General features: G+C 39.9%; 1 protein-coding gene across 1 annotated transcript in view; it reads right to left on the bottom strand.

Moving 5' to 3' along the window:
- adcy7 (adenylate cyclase 7) overlaps positions 1 to 20197 on the bottom strand; it is a 59311-nt gene that overhangs the window by 21172 nt on the left and 17942 nt on the right. Inside the window, 7 exon segments of the mRNA XM_034220774.1 lie at positions 4678 to 4718; positions 8004 to 8192; positions 9037 to 9169; positions 9615 to 9773; positions 11217 to 11344; positions 11689 to 11800; positions 14791 to 14951. Coding sequence (XP_034076665.1) covers positions 4678 to 4718; positions 8004 to 8192; positions 9037 to 9169; positions 9615 to 9773; positions 11217 to 11344; positions 11689 to 11800; positions 14791 to 14951 — 923 coding nt within the window.

Here is a 20197-nt window from a genome sequence, read left to right as displayed (position 1 = left end):
ACAAACAAGAATCAACCAATTACAATAAAAACAATGATCTGGAACTCCTGCCTGCATGTGCTCATCTTTCCACTGCGTTGACTGTTTAATCCTTGAAACAACCACCCTCAATATTCTTCGGAAGCCTTGAATTGGATTTGACGCCTTGTGGTTGCCTCCACCAACCATTCCCGCTGCAGTTTACAGAAATGTCCTCATTAGACATCAGTGTGAAATGTTCATAATAACGGTACTGCCGTGTGGACGTAATAACGGTACATCCATTCACTTTATTGTCATTTTTGTAATGACAATAAAGTGATCTAATCTAAATCTAATCTTTGAACTCCTCGTGGATTCATCTTCTTATTATAGACACATGCATTTCCAAACATTTGGTCTACCTATGTTGTAAATGTATTATCTTTTCAATTTACACACGGCATCTATTGCACGTCTGTCCGTCCTGGGAGAGGGATCCCTCCTCTGTTGCTCTCCCTGAGGTTTCTCCCATGTTCCCTTTAAACTGTGGGTTTTCTCTGGAAGTGTTTTCTTGTACGATGTGAGGGTCTAAGGACAGAGGGTGTCGTATTGTCATACTGATATTCAGTACAAACTGTGAAGTCCACTGAGACAAATGTAACATTTGTGATATTGGGCTATATAAATAAACATTGATAGATAGATTGATTGAATGGGGTGACGTCACGCTTTGCCGAACTGCATTGTGGTTCCGTCGCGTCGCTTTGCCTCAGTTGCTCGCTTCGAAAGTTGAGAAAAGTTCAACTTTTCAAGCTTCGACGGAAGCACCAGCCAATCAAATCATATGCCAGTACAAGCTCTAGCCAATCGAACCGCGTGCTTGTGTGTCCGGGGAAGGAGATTAATGTGATTGGTTGTTGGTCGAGTTTCAGACAAGCTCACCGGCAAGCTCACCGGCAAGCTTCAACGCGACGCTGCCGTTCTTTCCAGGTATTCCCGAGATATCAAGATATTTACGAGAATGGACAGAACTAGAAACATAAAGCCTCTAGCCACGGCTTTCCAGGTGCAGAGGCATGACAATGACAGGGCCACTTATAGAGAAATGTAAAAAAAAACATCCAAAAGCAGCAAATAATAGCATTTGTGTTACCTTGGGCTCAGGGCTACAGATAACAGCAACAGATATCACATTATTTTTGACCAAATACCTTGATATCAATAATAATGTTATTTATATAGCACTTTTCCTGGTGCTCAGAGCACTTTAATTGATTTTGTGACAGTATTGACTACTGATGCTTCATAATCTGACATAATCTCAGTCAGTGATGTGGATATAATGACTTGGTGGATAGGAAAAACACTACAAACTAGAAGAATTACACCACTACTGTGATTTAGCTATTCAATCCAGGAAACAACAATATTTATGCCACATTTCGACGTCTACTCTTATATCACGATATTGATATAAAACTGATATATTGCCTAGTCCTACGTTCAACCACATACATACATAATAAACCCTGCTGTGTAACGTCCTCCAGCTTCACTGTTACCTCACACACTGGCTGCTGCCCACATGAATGAAATGAATAATTTCCGATGTAAAACAAGTTTCCGCTCTCACAGGGAGGAGGGATTATGCTTTTAGGCACACACACTTATCTTTTCTAATCACATAACTGCAGCACACACTGTGTGTGTAGATACTGATCAGTCGCTACACTTCAAATAGTCGTCCAAAGGACAATCTAACATTAAGTACTGCAAACCAATTTGTCCATGCATAAGTTGATGAAGAGGGTTTCTGCCAAATCACAGCTGAATTTAGATGACCCTCGCTGACAACGTTTTATTGGAAAATGTTTATTGAAACTCCTCGAACACTCCCTTTAACCTTTGGAAACATATGCTGATTTACTGTCAAATAACATTTGATTTACAAACTGTTTCACTAGTCTGTTTTATATCTCATAAATTCAAAAACACTTAAAGCTCCCATGTCATGGCCATTTCTACTGATCATAATTCCATTGTTGAGGTCTACTAGAATAGATTTACATTGTGCAAACTCACATTGGTTTCTCTCTGTATAGTATGTGTATTCACTCTGGCCGTTTCTCAATCTCGAGGATACTGGCTTCCAAGCCAATATTTCAAGGATGCTACGTCATCGAGTGCCGCCGAAGGACTGTTCCAATCTCCAGCATACTTGGAATTCCACCGAGGCCGCGTCCTTGGTTTTGGGGGAAATTTCGAGGCTGCACATGTGTAGACTTCGCATCCTTAAAATCCCCACAATGCTTTGCGCACGGACCAATTTCAAAAACCCTTGCGGAGAATGGCTGAACTGACGCAGCACACATTTAAATGTAAGTATGTAGTGGCGTAGAACATGTGTTGGTAAATAGTTACTTTGTTACATTTGTTTGTTATCACCAACAATGTGTTCCGTGAAAGTAAAGCAAGTTCATAATTAGATAGACATCGTGACGTATTTATTTTCGGTACAGTTTATGTTGAAACCGTTAGAGAGAGTGGCACACTTGTTAGTCTGTTCCATTCTTCCTCGTTTTCCGAAGCCGTGGCTTGGAAGTATACTTGCTTTGTTTCTGAAGGAAGTGACTTGGAAGTACGCGACTATCAAGCCAGCATCCTCGCGATTGAGAAACACCCACTGTCCGAAACGGCTTGTTGGAGCTCTTGTTAGAACCATTTTGGTTCCGGGAAGAAACAAATGGAAAAAGAGAAATCTCCAAGGAGGCGTTCTGGGGCAGCACAGACAGGTCTTCTCTGTGTTAGAGTTGTACTCGCTACAGGGTGTACTTTGAGGGTTTGTGACTCTGCAGACCGTTTACATGCAGAAAAAGCTTCATAACACACAAGGGGACGGGTAATAACCGGAAAAGCGTGACATGAGACCTCTCACATAATTCCTGCTCATTTTAAATCATTTTATATTAAACTACAGGCCAGACATTATTTAATGCACCACTCAATATTAAGAGTTGGACAGTTATGCTTTTCTTTAAGACTTGGGGCAAAGGTAAAGCCTCGTTTGCACATTCAAACATATTTTAGCAAACTTGTAACGTAAGAAGGCAACTAGGTTCAATGTTATGTTGACATTCAGACGTGGTTTCCCCCCCTATTCACCAGTTCTGTTTTGCAAAGTGTTTTTGCAATATGTATCTTTCAAGGCTTCAAAACTAATTAGTTTCTCATACTTTTATATCTCCATTTCAGTAGCACTGACATATACCAAGCCTTCCAGTTTCATTTCTCTCTGTGTTCTGAAGGTTTGGTTCTTATATCTTTCATAGCCTGATAGAACATGTTGAAAACACATTATCGTTAATGGCTTTTAGGAGTATTTTGTGATTTATCTACAAAGAGATATCAAAAACATCCTCCGTAAAAACATGGACTATAACATGTCTACAAAATGAAACAATTTGTTATGTTATCGTGGCTTTACTAAACTTTTACATCTCTGTTCTGGAAACGTATGCATCTTTTTAGAAGACCTTCCTTTTCAACAAAGCCTTTAGTTGGAGCTGGTTTCAGATTATTCCATATCCTGGTTCCTACATTTTGTGGTATTTTATGTTATTGTTTAATTGTATTGTCTTTTCTTGTATCTTAATTCAATTTATTTCTATTTGTATTTTACACTTATGTATCTTGTCTTTCCATTATTATAAGTCCACTGAGGGAAACGTGTTTTACGTGATATTGGGCTATATAGATAAACTTTGATGTGATTTGATTTACCAAAATTATACTTATTTTACATATTGAGGCATAAAACGTCATAAAAACAAGGAAATATGGTCTTAATGGACGCAATCAACTAAGCATATCAGTTGAAATGTGTATTATTTTAACCTGTAATGATATCCCAAAATAGATAACATGTATGAAAATATAAATATACAAGTTGTCTGACGTTACTCTGGATTCTAATAATGCTCACCCATTATTTTTCCATCACAATATCTAAGCTCCCGTGAGAAGTATCCTATATATTACACATAATGCCTAAAATATCCTCTCACATAGAAATGATAGTTAATGAAATGTGACGGAGCGATGAGATGATGAAGATTCAGGAAAGTCCTGGCAGGAGAGCTGATGGAAATCATTTGAACACATTATTGAGCAACAGTGATGTTAACATGGGCCGACTTCCAGCAAGAGTGTGTGTGTTATAGTTTAATAAGCAGGTAAATAATCGAAAGTCACAAATGGAGACTCAACATGTGAATTCATTATTAGCAGCTATTGTTGCACGATAACTGCATGTATTTGGTTTCAGCAGATCCAATATGTCCAATAAATTGACGTGTTTGCAAACGTTTTTAAAGCTAGTGCAAAAAGGAAAATATGTCTGGGTTGTAAAGGTTTTTTAAAGTGTCCGAAACAGCGTTAAAAAATAAAAAAATACAAGGGAATTGCATTTCTGCGACATTGACATTGATTAGCAACTTTTAAAACGAGTCGAATTATTTTAAGTAGGATGCATTAAAAACATTTTAATCGTGTTACATTAAAATAAATATGGCATGTTTCACAGCACACGTTCCCTCAGTTGAAGACGTTTTCTTATTTCTCCTGGTGAATGTGTACGTTTTTGAAAAGCCTTGTATATTTATGTCTGAATTGCAAGATATCGATGTTGGCAAAAATCCAATAAAGTGTCGTTCTTACCTCTCAGTGATCCTGGAGATGGTAGACCGTAGAGGGATGTCCTGGAAAGAAACATATGAATAATAAGAATAAAGACGCAAGATAATGTAAGTGTTGAAATCTGAACACATTGAAATTCAACCTATGCAACTTTTTTTTATAGTTATCATTTCTATATTTGATTCACTAATGCCCCTTTCACACCAACGCGGATCCAGGGCCGGTTCGGAGCTGGAGCTTGAAAAGCACCGGTTTTTCCTGTTCACACTCTTAGCTCCGGAATCCGGTTAGTTTCAAGCACCAAAAAGTTGTCGGTCTAGAAAGCAAGCACCGCATACGTCACGCTTACGTCGGAGGCGGGGGCAGAGGCAGAGGCGGGATCAACCTCTAACAACAACAAAAAGCCCACGTTTTATCCAGTTTGTACACAACGATGGAAAACCTAAAACTTAACAAGCGGCAGTGGTCCACTGAAGAGACCGAAGAGGTACAGAGGAAGCTGGAGGGGAGCACGCGGTCCAAAGAACTTTTTAATGTAGCATGTAACGACTGTAAAGTTGGTAGTAAAGTCGTCCCATTTCTTCCATTTCGTTTCGACAGAGCAAAACCAAAACGAGTAGCGCCATTGTTGTTGTTGTCGATGTGAGGGGGTTCCGCGCGGTTTGGCTTTATGAAGCAGGCACGCAAACAGTTACGTCATGACACAAACGATGACGCAATGACGCAGCACCAGTCGGACTCTGGGAGGTGTGAACAGAGCGGGAGCTGAACCGAAGAACCGGTTCCGAACCAGAAAAGCTCTAGCACGGAGCTAGAACGGGAAAAGCCTTGGTGTGAAAGGGGCATTATTGCTGCTTCACTACTGTATATTGTATATTTCTAGGAGTTAATGGTGTTTTATGTGTATTGTAAACACCTTTGCTGTACTTGGAGAAGTGAAAGACAAGACCTGTACTTTAATCTGTTTTATAATTGTTTCTGTGATAGAGATTATGCAATGTTTTTAGTGTTGATTGTTATGTACCTACTGTACCTAAGGACTGCAGATGGAAATGAGCAATTAGCTTAAATCTGGCTCTTCTCTTGTCTGAGATGAATGTATTTGTATGCATGGTCCTTGTTCAAATAAATCCAATAAGTAAATCACAAAGTCAATCTAATCCAAATGTATCTAATTAAATCTCCAGAACTAAGAAGCTAATGTTAGGCTTTAAAGCAGTGGTCGCCAACCAGTCGATCGAGTGTGGTGCGGGTAGATCGCGGACCGTTAAAAAAAAAGTAACAAAATAAATAAAAATAAAATAAAAATAATAATGTTTGAAAAATACGTTTTTAGATGTAAACCTATCATCCACCACCCCGTTAGCAGGTGCCACTTGATTAACGTATATTTGAGACACCTCAATAATATAATACATTAACCGTGCTTTACGCGAACCTCATCATGACACAGGAGAGGACGGCAGGACGCAATTTCCGTGTGTCGAGAGAGAGAGAGAGAGAGAGAGAGAGAGAGAGAGAGAGATGAGAAGAGAAGAGAGAGAGAGTAGAGAGAGAGAGAGAGAGAGAGATAGAGAGAGAGAGAGAGATATATAGACAGAGAGAAGAGAGAGAGAGAGGAGAGAGATGAGAGAGAAGAGATAGAGAGAAGAGTGAGAGATCCAAAAGAAATATGTTACAGTTCTGTTTCATATGGGTGTTGGAGAGTGTATCCATTGATCTCTTCATGTTGCTCTCAAAGTGCACACCAGATTGATGCTTTTCATCACTTCAATATTTAAAAAAAAATCTTCCTTCCCCGGGGGAGCATGCCCCCGGACCCCCCCTGAGGAGATGAAGGAACCCTAGAGGAGGTGAGGACTCCCCCTAGAGGACAGGTGAGGTCCGCCCCACACTCGTAAAAATAGCACTTTACCACTTATTACCCCCCTGCCTATATGCCGTGAGCTGATTATGGAGCCTTCATTTGTAACAGTAATTCAGATGCAATTAGCCTATTAAAGGCCTCAAATTGGAAGCACTGTCTGGGCCGTCTTTTTCACTCAATTCTGCAATAGGTAGATCTCGCCTTTCACCTAGGCCGAGGTCGGTGATCTTGTGCTTAAAAAGGTTGGTGACCACTGCTTTAAAGGAACCTTCACCACGATCACACGACTCCCCTCTCCACTGCTAAGCTAAAGGCGGCTAATGTGATGATGTTGAGTCGTCTCATTCAGTCACTTGTTAGCAAACGCCGTTTTAAAGCTACAGGATGTTTACTGATGTATTTTAATGTCGTAGAATACACGTGAAAATCTCATAAACTTGTGTCAACCACAGACCCTTAGTTCAGGCTCTCATAGAACTCATTCCTTCGTCACTCGATTGTGTGCATTTAGCAATAAGAATCTATTCGAAACAAATAACCTCCTATAGCAAATAATTAACGTGGCAACTTCATCCATTGTTTAACTCAGGAGAAGGTAAGTAATATAGTAAATAAAGCCATCTATTAATGTCTGTCTTCTCACCTTCAGGGCTGGAAAAAGTACACACCTGCTTTACTCAAGTAGAAGTACAGATACTCGTGTTTAAAAATACTCTGGTAAAAGTAGAAGTACTGACTAAACTTCTTTACTCAAGTGAAAGTAAAGAGGCTTTGAAATGTACTTCAGTAAAAAGTACCCATAACTCCCAGCTGTTTTAAAGAGTACCTGACCTCCCTTTATATTAATAGAACAATAATGTTATTGTTAGCTAATGAATGTTTCCATGCTGAACAACGGCAACATGACAACGTTTCCATTGGTCCCTCTTCTTTAGAGAAGACCAGGAAATGATGGATACACGGATCGTGTTCAAATCAATAGGCACGCAATGACTCTAAATAATAATGATCACGCCACCAAACACACATTCAAACTAAAGGAACCAGCTGTTTGGAAAATGAGAGAAGTAGAAAGTACAGGTATTTGGGTTCAACATGTAAGAAGTAGAAAGTACAGGTATTTGAGTTCAACATGTAAGAAGTAGAAAGTACAGGTATTTGAGTTCAACATGTGAGAAGTAGAAAGTACAGGTATTTGAGTTCAACATGTGAGAAGTAGAAAGTACAGGCATTTGAGTTCAACATGTGAGAAGTAGAAAGTACAGGTATTTGAGTTCAACATGTAAGAAGTAGAAAGTACAGGTATTTGAGTTCAACATGTGAGAAGTAGAAAGTACAGGTATTTGAGTTCAACATGTAAGAAGTAAAAGTAAAAAGTTGTCAGAAAAATAAGTAGTGGAGTAAAGTACTGATACCAGAAAAATGTACTGAAGTACAGTAATGAAGTATTTGTACTCCACTACTTCCCTCCTCTGCTCACCTTGAGGCGTGACTTCCCGTTGACGATAGCCTCCGGGGTGAAGCCCTCTCGGTTCTGCAGGTGGGCGAAAGGTTTGACGGCCCCCCAGGACTCCAGGTATCGAGTCATTCTCACCGACGCCCTCATCTTCAGACCGTCGTTCACTCGAGGTTTAACGGCATTACGGCTGTTCAACGACGGGTCCTTAGACTTTTCACACACACACACACACACACACACACACACACACACACACACACACACACACACACACACACACACACACACACACACACACACACACACACACACACACACACACACACACAACATTACACTTACTGTACACTGGGGTCACTTAGCTTTCAAAATGAAACACATTTCTCATTCTTTCTTAAAGGTCCCCTATTATACTGTTTTTCATCAATATATTATAGTTCTCAGATTTATACAGAACATGTCTCTGATTGGCTGAAACACCAAACAGATCATTGCAGCATTACCCATAATCCCCTCTGTTTCAGCCCTGTTTCCAAAGTGCTGATTCTCTGTCTGTTACTTTAGATGAAAATAAGGAGCCCCTCCCCACGCCCCTCTGAGAGAGGTTTGGTTACAAAGAACACAATGGAGCTCTAGGAGGAGATTCAGGTGATAAGGGGGGGGGTTACCTTGGTTGGCGATTGGCTAATGGTTACACGAGCCAAAACATCATCATAAAGTGGCCAAAATCTGATCAGCTCATTTTCAGACAGGTTTTTATAGAAATGGATCAGGACACAAAGAGAGAGAATCTTTGTTCCTGAAACTTTCAGAGTCTCTTTCCACAGAGGGGACACATGTTGATGTAGAAGAGACATAAAGAAGAGGGGACACATGTTGATGTAGAAGAGACATGAAGAAGAGGGGACACATGTTGATGTAGAAGAGACATGAAGAAGAGGGGACACATGCTGATGTAGAAGAGACATGAACAAGAGGGGACACATGTTGATGTAGAAGAGACATGAACAAGTGGATTTTGCATAATAGGAGAGCTTTAAAGTAGAGGACTCACCCGAGGATCAATGACCAGGTACGACTGGACGTTGCTCTCCTTCAGGTAAAGGTCTCTGAGGTGGCCGTTTCCATCTTCCACTTCGTACGCTTTGTTCAGGTGCTTCAGAGTCGCCTCTGTGATGTGAACACGACTGACGAGAGAGGAGAGAGCAGGAGAGAGATTCAAATGCTTATCTTGGTATATTGTATTTTATATTTAGTTTTCCACTTCCTATTTATTTGATAAGACAGGCAAACGTCCATCCAACATTTATCCCTTGACACACTTTTCTTAAGACTAATAATGTCTATATTGCATCCTATATATATGTCTACTTAGTCCCTGGTGAAACTACTTTACAAAACATAATGGCATATGTGCAGCAAAAACTGAAAACAATTTAAAAAAGCTTGCGGTATTTTAAGACATTATATTAATTAACAAATTAATAATAAGCTCAAAGTTAACTAATTGCAGATCGACAAAACAACATTTGTAATCTACCGTTTAATAAGGACAGATTTGTATAGAATAATACTAAAATATGATATATAAACATGTAATAAGATATACATCACTCAAGTAATACGACGTACCCAGGAAGGCCTCCAGACTCCATGTGATTGGCCAGCGTGACGTCATGTGACCACACGTCAAACTGCCACTTTCGGAGGCCGATGACGCCGCAGAGCACGTTTCCCGAGTGCACCCCCACCCTCATGTTGATGTCAACTCCTGTGGCATCGCGCACCTGCCTGCAAGAGATTCATTATTATTAATACAGTTATTCTCCATGTTGTTCCTGTATGCAGAACATGGTCTTTACGCACATCACAATAGAAGACATCACGTCATGTGTCAATACTTGCTGAGATTTACCTACTGTTGTAATAATGTCATTTTTGTACTTGTGCATATCTAGGCATCACTGTACACATTTTTTAAACTGTCATTCCCTAAACCCGAGACCCACTCTTTCTATTTTTTGGGGGGAAAACATTTAAATGAATCTCCACAAATAGCTTTTAACACCTTATTGACACAAATCATCCATTACCTAAGTGTATCTGTCACATTTTGTTTAAGAGTTAACTAGAGTAGTCAAAAAAAAGAGTCCTGATACACAGAAATTAGTTAGCATTTTTGCACTTCCTGTTCCCTCGTTAGAAAGTCAATGGATTTAATTAATTTGGTGAGATGACTGAAATTAGGCTTTGTGTTTAACACAAGCTTAAAAGATGTTGACGTTTTGTTCAAGTATTGTTTATGTTTTATAGTGTCTTAAAAAAGGCGGATGCTAACAAGTAGCTAACTGAGACGACCAACGTTTTTGGGTACATTACATTACGGGTGTTTCTCAATGTCGAGGACGCTTGCTTGGTAGCACATGTCTTCCGAGCGTCTTGCTTCAGAAGCGAGGCAAGAATCCTTCCTGGCATTCGGAAAACGAAGAGTGGAACAGGCGAGCAAGTGTGCGTCATATGAGAGGCCCCGCCTCTTAAATTTTCCGCCACAGATTTGGGGAAATTGGTTCGTGCGCAAAGCATTGTGGGGATTTTAAGACCGCAGAGTCTACACATGTGCAGCCAAACGAAGTACGCTGGCCTCGGTAGAATTCCAAGTATGCTGGACATTGGAACAGTCCTTCGGCGGCACTCGATGAGGTAGTATGCTTGAAATAGTGGCTTTGCAGCAGCTTTACTCGACATTGAGAAACACCCTACATGTTACTTGTTAGACGTTTTTATCCAAAGCGACTGTGCCAATCCCCACAGGAGCAATTTGGGGTGAAGTGTCTTGCCCAGGGACACAACGACATGCTGACTGCAGTGGGGTTTGAACCTGTGACCCCCTGATCCGATCACCAACGCACTACCCACTGCGCCACACACGCCTCCCTACATTCAACGTCATCACACTCATCTGCTTCGAGGTTGATCTAATGAAATCACATGTACTTCATTGATAGCCTTATGTTGCTTCTGCATCACGTTATTGTGTGAAGATTATCTTGTGGAACAAAACGTGTAAGTATCACAAACCTTTGTTAGCCTCAGAGCTAATTTCCTCAATGGAAAAATGCCTTTTGGTTGTTGTCAAGCGAGAAAGCATGATGCAAATTTGGATGGCGTACAGATTTCCCTGCAGGACTATATATGTTTCAGATTATGAAGGTGTATCGGTCGGCACACACTCACTTGATGGCTTCACACATGTCCAGGCCCATTTTGACGCAGTTCTTGGCGTGTCTAGGCAGAGAGACCGGCAGCCCCGACACACAGTAGTAGCAATCTCCCAGGATCTTGATTCTCATGCATTCATTTTCCTTTAATGGATACAGGATAGAAGAGAGGGAACCTGGTTACTGGCCTGGTTTAATGCAAATAGAAACAAACTGGTTGCATTCAATTGTGGGTAAGCAGTGTGTGTGCACATGGCAACACATGGGAGTCAATCAATACACAGTGTTTGATTACTGAGTGCTTTGGTGGTGGTGATAAGGAGAGAGTGTTTCCTTGTTTAATACAGATTTCCCAGCCAGTGTGAGGTTTATCAGAAATCTCACAACTGTAATCTTTGTATTGTTACTTTGTATGAGTCGTAAACTGTCAACATCAGCTTAGAGGGTGGTGGCTTTTTTGTAATAATGACACAATAATGTTTACTCACCTTGGCAATTTGATCAAATTTTCCAAACAGTTCATTGAGCATGATGACGAGCTCTTTGGGAGAACAGTCACTGGCCAGCTGCGTGAAGCCAACGATGTCGGCATACAGAATACTGTAAGAAAGAAATTATACAAATTAGAGAGTTTAACACACACAACGATGACGGTAAATTAGGGCCGATTAAAATAATACATATTTATGCAACTGGGAGGGAGGCAATATTACAAAATAAAGCATTACTTTCAGGAAAAAACTTGGATACACTTAGATAGAAGTTGTTAAAATACAATAAAACTTGCACATTTACAAGAATAAAAATGCAATGTTTTCTGAGATAATACAATTGTATCTTTCTTATTTAAAAAATGTTCAAAATGTGATGTTCATTTTCTTCACTGTATATTATTTTGTTATGAATGCCCTGTAAGAATATAATTTCTTAAAATGCAAATAGGACAGAACAGTTTCCCTTTATCGTCATTTCACCAGGTACAACCAAATTAAAAACCAGTTCTAACCGTTTTCATAAATCAACACAGGCTCACTATTTAGCAAGATGACTAAGCCTTATATTGGCTACTTATGGCGCATTTCCACTGCAGCGCGTAGCACGGTTTAAGCGTGCCGTGCCAAACCCGGCCCGTTTTTTTTTGCTTTTCCACTAGGGGTAGTTCCGGCTAGCGGGTACTTTTTCACAGTTTTCTGGCCCTCCAAAATCGAGGTTCTTACCGGGCCAACAACCGGGCTGAGTGTGCTGAACTAGTGACGTAAACACTCTCGACTGCTGAATGGTCAGAGAGAATCTCTGGCAAGGGAGCTACAACTACAACAAAATGAACATATTTGACCGTGATTTAATTGTAATACACGTTTCAAAATGATGCCGAAGTAACAACATACTGATACCGGTTAGTAAAAATCATGAATTAATGCTTTGACAAGCCTGCAGACAGACGGCAGGCGACATATAACACCCTTTAAAATGGTGGAAAAGTGTAATACTCTTTCTTTCTTTTGTATATTCAGTGTATCCATGTATTGAGAATTGAACAAAATAATTAATGTTAAGTGTTTTTTCAAGTTATATATTTAATTTCTCTTTTTCTAACTATGCATATACATCTAGAGAGAAACTAGGATTGCACACAAAACAAATTGTGTAAATAGAAACAAAGGTGTGTACTCTGATGTAGATATACATTTTATTTTTAGACTTTTGAGGTATAAATTATATTTTTAAAATGTAATTTAGTTTCTTTCTTTCATTTAAAATAAATTATTATGATTATTAATTATAATCATGACACATTCAGACAAAAAACGACCCTAAAACATGTATTAAATTATCCATTATTATTACTTATATATACAGTGTATTATATACTAAAATATTGACAAACTAAAGTAAACTGACCGGTTTATAAAGTATAGTACGAAGCCTTAGCTTTATTACACTTAAATATACCCCTTTTTATATTAATTATTTTCTTCCCATCACACACACACACACACACACACACACACACACACACACACACACACACACACACACACACACACACACACACACACACACACACACACACACACACACACACACACACACACACACACACACACACACACACACACACACACACACACACACACAGTTATTGTGTATTGTTGTATTTTTAGCGAGTCAGAAACGGCTCTTATAAGGTAAATATTTTCTTGAGCATGCTACAGGATGCAGGTCATCACAGCTGACAGATGAGGGTGTGGCGGTGATCTCACACACACACACACACACACACACACACACACACACACACACACACACACACACACACACACACACACACACACGCACCTCACTCTTTATAATCCAGCTTGAACATTCCCATTAACTAAACTAAACTTGTTTGTGTGTGGTCAGTTAGTATAATGCACTAGATGTAAGCTGTTGCATGAATTGTACTTGTAATGACCACATCTATCCAGCACAGAATAGATAGGTAAAAGTCAAACTAAACCATTCTGTTGTCCAGCAGAGAAACACAGCAGCTGTTTCTGAACACGCCGAGCTGCTCCATGAGACAGAAGCTCAGATAATGAGCGTCTGCAGTAATTACAGGGATGAGTCAGTGAGGCAGTCTGTCATTCAACACCTTTTACTAAATGAACATAGCAGCAAACATGACTGATGCCTTCACAATGACCTGTTGATGAGCAAAGACCAAAGGTTTAGTGTCCTAATCTTCTAGAAGACAACATTGCCTTCTAGCATTTCTATTTTTCAGTGTGTTTGGCTATTTTTGTGGTCATTTGAGTTGGATTTGATGTCTTTTCAGTGTATCTGTTCGGAACAGAAACCATTTGCATAATAAAATCCACAACTAAGCCTTGTTAGTGTTTTCATTTCCTCTTAAAAATCACTATAATGCCAGTTCCTTATTACAATAAGGCAGAGGCTGTATTTCGCCTACCTACTCGAGCTGGTGTGCCATCTGCCAAAGTTCACTGTAAGCCGACCCAAAATCTGTCAGCACTTGCTAAATGAATAAAACCCTCGTAAAACAAAGAGCCACAACTGGGTTAATGCGCTGAAAACCAAATGACGTACTAATCTCCGTCGTTATGAAAATGTTGAGAGAAATATGTGCTTTTTTGTATAGGTTTTTTTCATAACGAGTTTATAACATCTGAGATGTTTTTCCTTTTTTAAGGTGCAGTTTCATATTTTTGTTTTTGTGCTTTTATGCTTTCAATGAAGTGAACAGAAAATACAAGTTTCCCTGTGAACGACTGAGGATTTATGAAACTGCAGATAAAGGAGACGGATAGGGGAAATCATAAAAAAGCAAGCTTATTAAGTTTGAAAAGTGTCTGGAGAAACCTCTCTTTTATTACAGACGGTAAGCAGTACAAGTTCAGGAAAGAGTCCATTGATAATTTGCCAATTAAAAATGTCCCTTAAAAGGTCTCGATGGCTGATCAATAACACCCTCCCCTAAGAGCATACTTTAACCTTCCTGATGAGCTGAGAAGGGCCATTTAATGATCAATAAATCAACACATCGATAGCTTTGCATGTGTTAATGAGTTTTCTCTGGGTCGTACCTGACGTTCTCGTGCCTCTTGACGTACAGACTGTGGAAGTTGTTGTCTTTGACGAGGCGCTGCTGCTCCTCTTTGTCCTTACAGTCCTGCAGGCGCTCCATGATGGCAAGCTTCATCTTCATGGAGATGTAGACAGGAAGCACAGATTGCAGCAAGTTCTCCTGCACACACACACACACACACACACACACACACACACACACACACACACACACACACACACACACACACACACACACACACACACACACACACACACACACACACACACACACACACAACACACACAATTAGTTGCATAACTGCTATTTAGGTGAGACAGGAAATTGGGCTTATTTCCAGACGGTGGCACTCAATATACGTGATGACACACACACCCACACACACACACACACACACTCACACTCACACTCACACACTCTCAGACTTGCAGTCACACCTCATAAACATCTCACTCTTTAAAATCCAGCTTGTAACAGTTGGCTGAACACACCATTCATCTGGCAAGTGGACAATGACTGTTTTTATTTGTAAGCCCTAGCACCAATCTGGAGTTTTGGGGGCACTATTATGTAAAACTACTTCATACAGGTTTAAATGCAACCAATACTGTACATCCAAACAGTGATACTAACGTATGTAGTCAAAGCAGTCTATTTACAGAGTGTTAAGTACGTTTTGAAAGCGGCTCAGCCAATCAGAATCAAGGAAAAAATATAAAATAGCTCTACGCTTAAAACTCATATAAATATTTCTCATTTTAGAGCATTCAAGCATATCCTGTGCGTCATAAATATGAACTTCAGCTAATGAAATATGGATTTTATAATACTTTATCCCTAATCCTTCTTTATTATTTCCTCGAGGCAGATCAGGTGGGATGAACCAGTTATCTTCAAGTCATTACAGTGATATCAAATGGTATTTAGGACATTCACATTCTTGTTTTGAAGTGGTTTTAAACTATTTGGACGTTAAGTCCTATTGTTTTTATATGAAAGAAACACGAGAAGTGCGCTCAGTACAGGGCAGTGTTTTTGCCAGACGCTTTTCCCCCCTCACATAAAAGATTAAATTAATTCAATTGTCGCCATCATCTTCTTCATCTTAAACTTATTTAAGTTTACGTAAAGTAGTATTTATTCGTTTTGAATCATCCCTTACTTTAGTGGATCATAACATAGAACTCTTTTCTTCGATGTTTTTGATTTATTTAACACCCCTACAACTTTGACAGGATGAACTACTGCTTTTGACACGGCTTCAGATAAATCTTTATTAGACCATGGGATGTTTTGCTTTAACACGTCAGACATTTCCAAGTGTCTTTGGAAGAAGCCAAGTGGGCCGTAACAAAGCGTTTATTTCCCTGGAGGATTTCTGGACCCTCTCCAGGTGGCACAGACTTCGACTCAAAGGAATACAATTGCACCTTATCCTAATTTGAGGGTGTTATTGCAAAGAGGTGAATGTGTTTGGACTGAAAGCATTCCAGCTTTTTGATACATTTTTAAAATGAGTAAAATAAACATCATAATTGAAGTTGACTTTACAAGTTAGGGTATGTGTCCTCTATAAGAATGTGTGTGTGTGTGGCCTAGCATTACCATCCTTGTGGGGACCTACATCTGTTTACACAGTCACGTGTGGGGACTTGCCCCCCTTATGGGGACATAATGGAGGTCCTGGTTAAGGTTAGGATAAGTCTCCAGGAAATGCATGTAAGTCAATGTAATGTCCCCTGAAGTGATGTATACATGGTATGTGTGTGTGTGTGTGTGTGTGTGTGTGTGTGTGTGTGTGTGTGTGTGTGTGTGTGTGTGTGTGTGTGTGTGTCACTCAGCTGCAACCTGAACTGCTTCCATGCACTCTGGCTGACCTCTTGCAAAGTTCAAATTACGCTTTTAGTTTTCTACTGAAGCAGGGAAACTCCCCTCTCATAAAGTCATAAAGTGGTCTTTGTAGAGAGGAAGGCGGGAAACTATAGGATAGGATGTGTTACCTGATGAAGTGCAGCTCTAAATGTTATCCATTTGTCTTTATTACTTCATGTACAAAAGTACTTTCAAGAGGCAATAGACAAGTGATGTGCTTTAACGTATCATTATAAAGAAAATGTTGTTTGCACAATGTAATGGTTATGGGATAATGATGTGGATTTAGATCGTTCCTTATTAGCCTCACTCTCAGTTTTTAATTCTGTCTGACACTTTCTAAAATAAGTATTGGTTTTATACACAAAATATTCCAGACTTTTGAGAGACATTCCTGTTGTGTTTGGGTTACTGTATGTGCTGTATCAATTAAGACATTACATCATATTACATCGAAAGCATCTTACAATAGGTAAGACGACTTGTATTGAATTATTAGGGGTGTGGACTGTTACTACTACAATTAGCAATAAAGAATGAATTACTTCATACATATTTGAATGCATATGTATTGCTTTAACCCTGATTGTCTGAATAAGTCGTTAAATGTGTCTTAGTAAAAAGGAAACCAATCAGAGGACATGACCACTTGTTAGGAAGAAACTTGTCTATTGCTGTTTTAATTACTTATAGTCCACATCTTGCATATGGAAACATGTGGTCATGCAGTGACACACATTTACTTTGATTTATGGGACATTTCTGACATCCTTCACACCCTGCGAAGACATTTTTTAGGAGTGTCTGCGTTCACTGCTGCTGATGAATCTGGGAACGCGACGTGAGTTCCTCATTGGTTCCTCACTTGGACAGGTTTTGGACTTTCCCCTAACGTGCTTTTATGTCCGTGTTCTCCTCGGCTAACACCACGCTCCGCTTTTCTCAGCCCCAGTTCAAATACAACAGGAGTTTTAAATGTTAATGGTTATTTCGTTCCTTTCTGTCCTGCTAGGCAACACACCAGCTTCCCAGTGGTCCCGCACTAAGCAACGGACATAACAACTAACGACAAAAGGAAGGACATTTGTTTTAAAAATGCCTCTGAAGGAAAGAGCAAGCCAGCACAGATGCATCTAATTTAAAAGGCAACACAGGAAACTCTCATTTCAGGGGGATTTGTTTGTCGCAATGAAAACATCCATGGGGAGAGTCAACAGGAGGCCAGCCAAGAGCAAAGATTAAAGATGAAATACAATTGTAAAAATTAGGGCCGGGACTCGATTAAAAAAATTAATCTAATTAATTAGAGGCTTTGTAATTAATTAATCGAAATTAATCGCATTTTTAATCACATATAAATATTTGACCTAAGAACAGTGAGAAGCAATTTTTTTCACATGGATTTTAGTATACCATTAGGCGCATTCACACCGCAGTACTTTTCCCACAAAGGTTCATGAGAACTTAGTTCATGAGAACTCTTTGAACCTGGGGAGGATTAGGCAAATGAAGCCGCTGACGTCACTTCTTCTTCTTCTGCTTTGGGTTTACTGGCAGGCCGCAAAACCACTTCACGGCGTATACTGCCGCCCAAAGTCCCCCGGCCGGAAGTCCCCGGAGTTAGGGACTGGCTTCAGTAGAAGCTGCTGGGACTCCCAGCAGCTTCTACTGAAGCCTTCCGAGTAAATCGCCAGAACGCCGACACCTCCTCATCTCCACCGCTCCCATGTTTTATTTTGTGTTGCCATAAGTTAGTCTCTCTGCGTTTCTGCGCTGGGCTAATGCTAATAATGCTAATGCGAGGATAATAAAATGGCGGCTTCACAAAACTTTTTGCGAGTTTTACGGGGCGTCGTTTGCAATCCGCCCAGCCAATCAGAAATATAGCTCTTTTCTCACAAGAGAGCCGGGGGTAAAAAGGTTCTCATTAACTAATTTTAGTACCGGCTCTTTTTGGTGTGAACGCGATAAAAGAGGCTAACGTCCACGCTAGCTGCTATATGTTTTGCATTGAGGTGATACTTGAGGCTTGATGTGCTGCGGTGATATGCGAATTCCTTTTTGCATAATTTGCACACAACCGTGCTCTTATCGACGCTTCCATCCGTCCGTTTTTTAAAACAACATTTCCCACTGTTGTTCACTGTGGTTTTTTTTATAGTCTGAAGTCATGAACGTTAGTTGGTGCTCCAGTATAATCGGTACGCCTGAAACTCATCCAGTGAGAAACGTTCCGCGGTGCAAAAATAAGTGCGATTAAAATGCGTTAATTTTTGTGTAATTAATTCATCTTAATTAACGCGTTAAAGTCCCGGCCCTAGTAAAAATATGTATCATCTGTAATGTCTGCTTTCATCCAGAGAGGTTACTAAAATACAGATGATGTGGAAAAACAAAAAGGTATTTATATGCTCGTCACAAACATTAACTGAGAATACACTGTGAGCTTCTCCCCACAAATTAAAAGTTGGTATGCTTGATTTATTTTTAATAAAGAAATATTGCTTTGGTGTTTTTCATAAATGAAAGGTAAAGAAAACCTAATGCAAATCATGGATGACATGTTTTCATATTTGTATTAATTATATCTTAAGTTGACTGATTTATTTCCCCTTATATACTTAAAGGTCCCATGTCATGGCCATTTCTACTGATCATAATTCCATTGTTGAGGTCTACTAGAATAGATTTATATTGTGCAATGTTCCAAACTCACATTGGTTTCTCACAGCATCTCTGTAAAGTATGTGTATTCACTCTCTGTCCTACACGACTTGTTGGAGCTCCTGCCCCCCCCCTCCCTCCCTGTGAGCCCAGTGTGCTCTGATTGGTCGAGACGTTGCGAGGCTTGCTACTTAATGATCTGGCTTACTGGTGTGGTTTCCGGGTCGGCGATACAGCGGGACAGCGCAAAACTCATCCTGAGCACACACACACACTCACAGCCGAAGTAAAAACAATAAGTGTGGCTTGATATCGAGTAAGAAAAAGGTTTATAAACGCTGTGAGAATGGGTCTGCGGAGAGCATTTCTCCGCCATCCCAACTCGTCTATTACCAACCAGGGAGCTCTATGCAAGTGAATGCATAGAGATCAAACTCCCTGTTGGTTGAAAATGTACGCTAAAGGTCCTGGTGTGTGAGGTGCTCCGCGGATTGGATTGGTTCCCGGAAGAAACAAATGGAAAAAGAGAATTCTCCAACGAGGCGTTCTGGGGCAGCACAGACAGGTCTTTTCTGTGTTAGAGTTTCACTCGCTACAGGGTGTACTTTGAGGGTTTGTGACTCTGCAGACCGTTTACATGCAGAAAAACCTTCATAACACACAAGGGGACGGGTAATAACTGGAAAAATATGACTTGGGACCTTTAAATGGATTTTCCTTTTTAATGATTTGAATAAATTAAATATTTAATAGGCGTTACAGACAGTGGAGCTATTTTTTGTGCGACTCATTCCCAACCAGACTTTGACAATATAGCAGATTAAGCGATACGTCTCTGTTTGTTTGCTGTCTTTTGAATACAAGGAGTA

Source organism: Gymnodraco acuticeps, unplaced genomic scaffold, assembly GCF_902827175.1.
Source record: "Gymnodraco acuticeps unplaced genomic scaffold, fGymAcu1.1, whole genome shotgun sequence".
Classification (NCBI taxonomy): Eukaryota; Metazoa; Chordata; class Actinopteri; order Perciformes; family Bathydraconidae; genus Gymnodraco; species Gymnodraco acuticeps.
The sequence above is the reverse complement of the archived record's forward strand: the minus strand, read 5'-3'. Positions and strand labels throughout refer to the sequence as shown.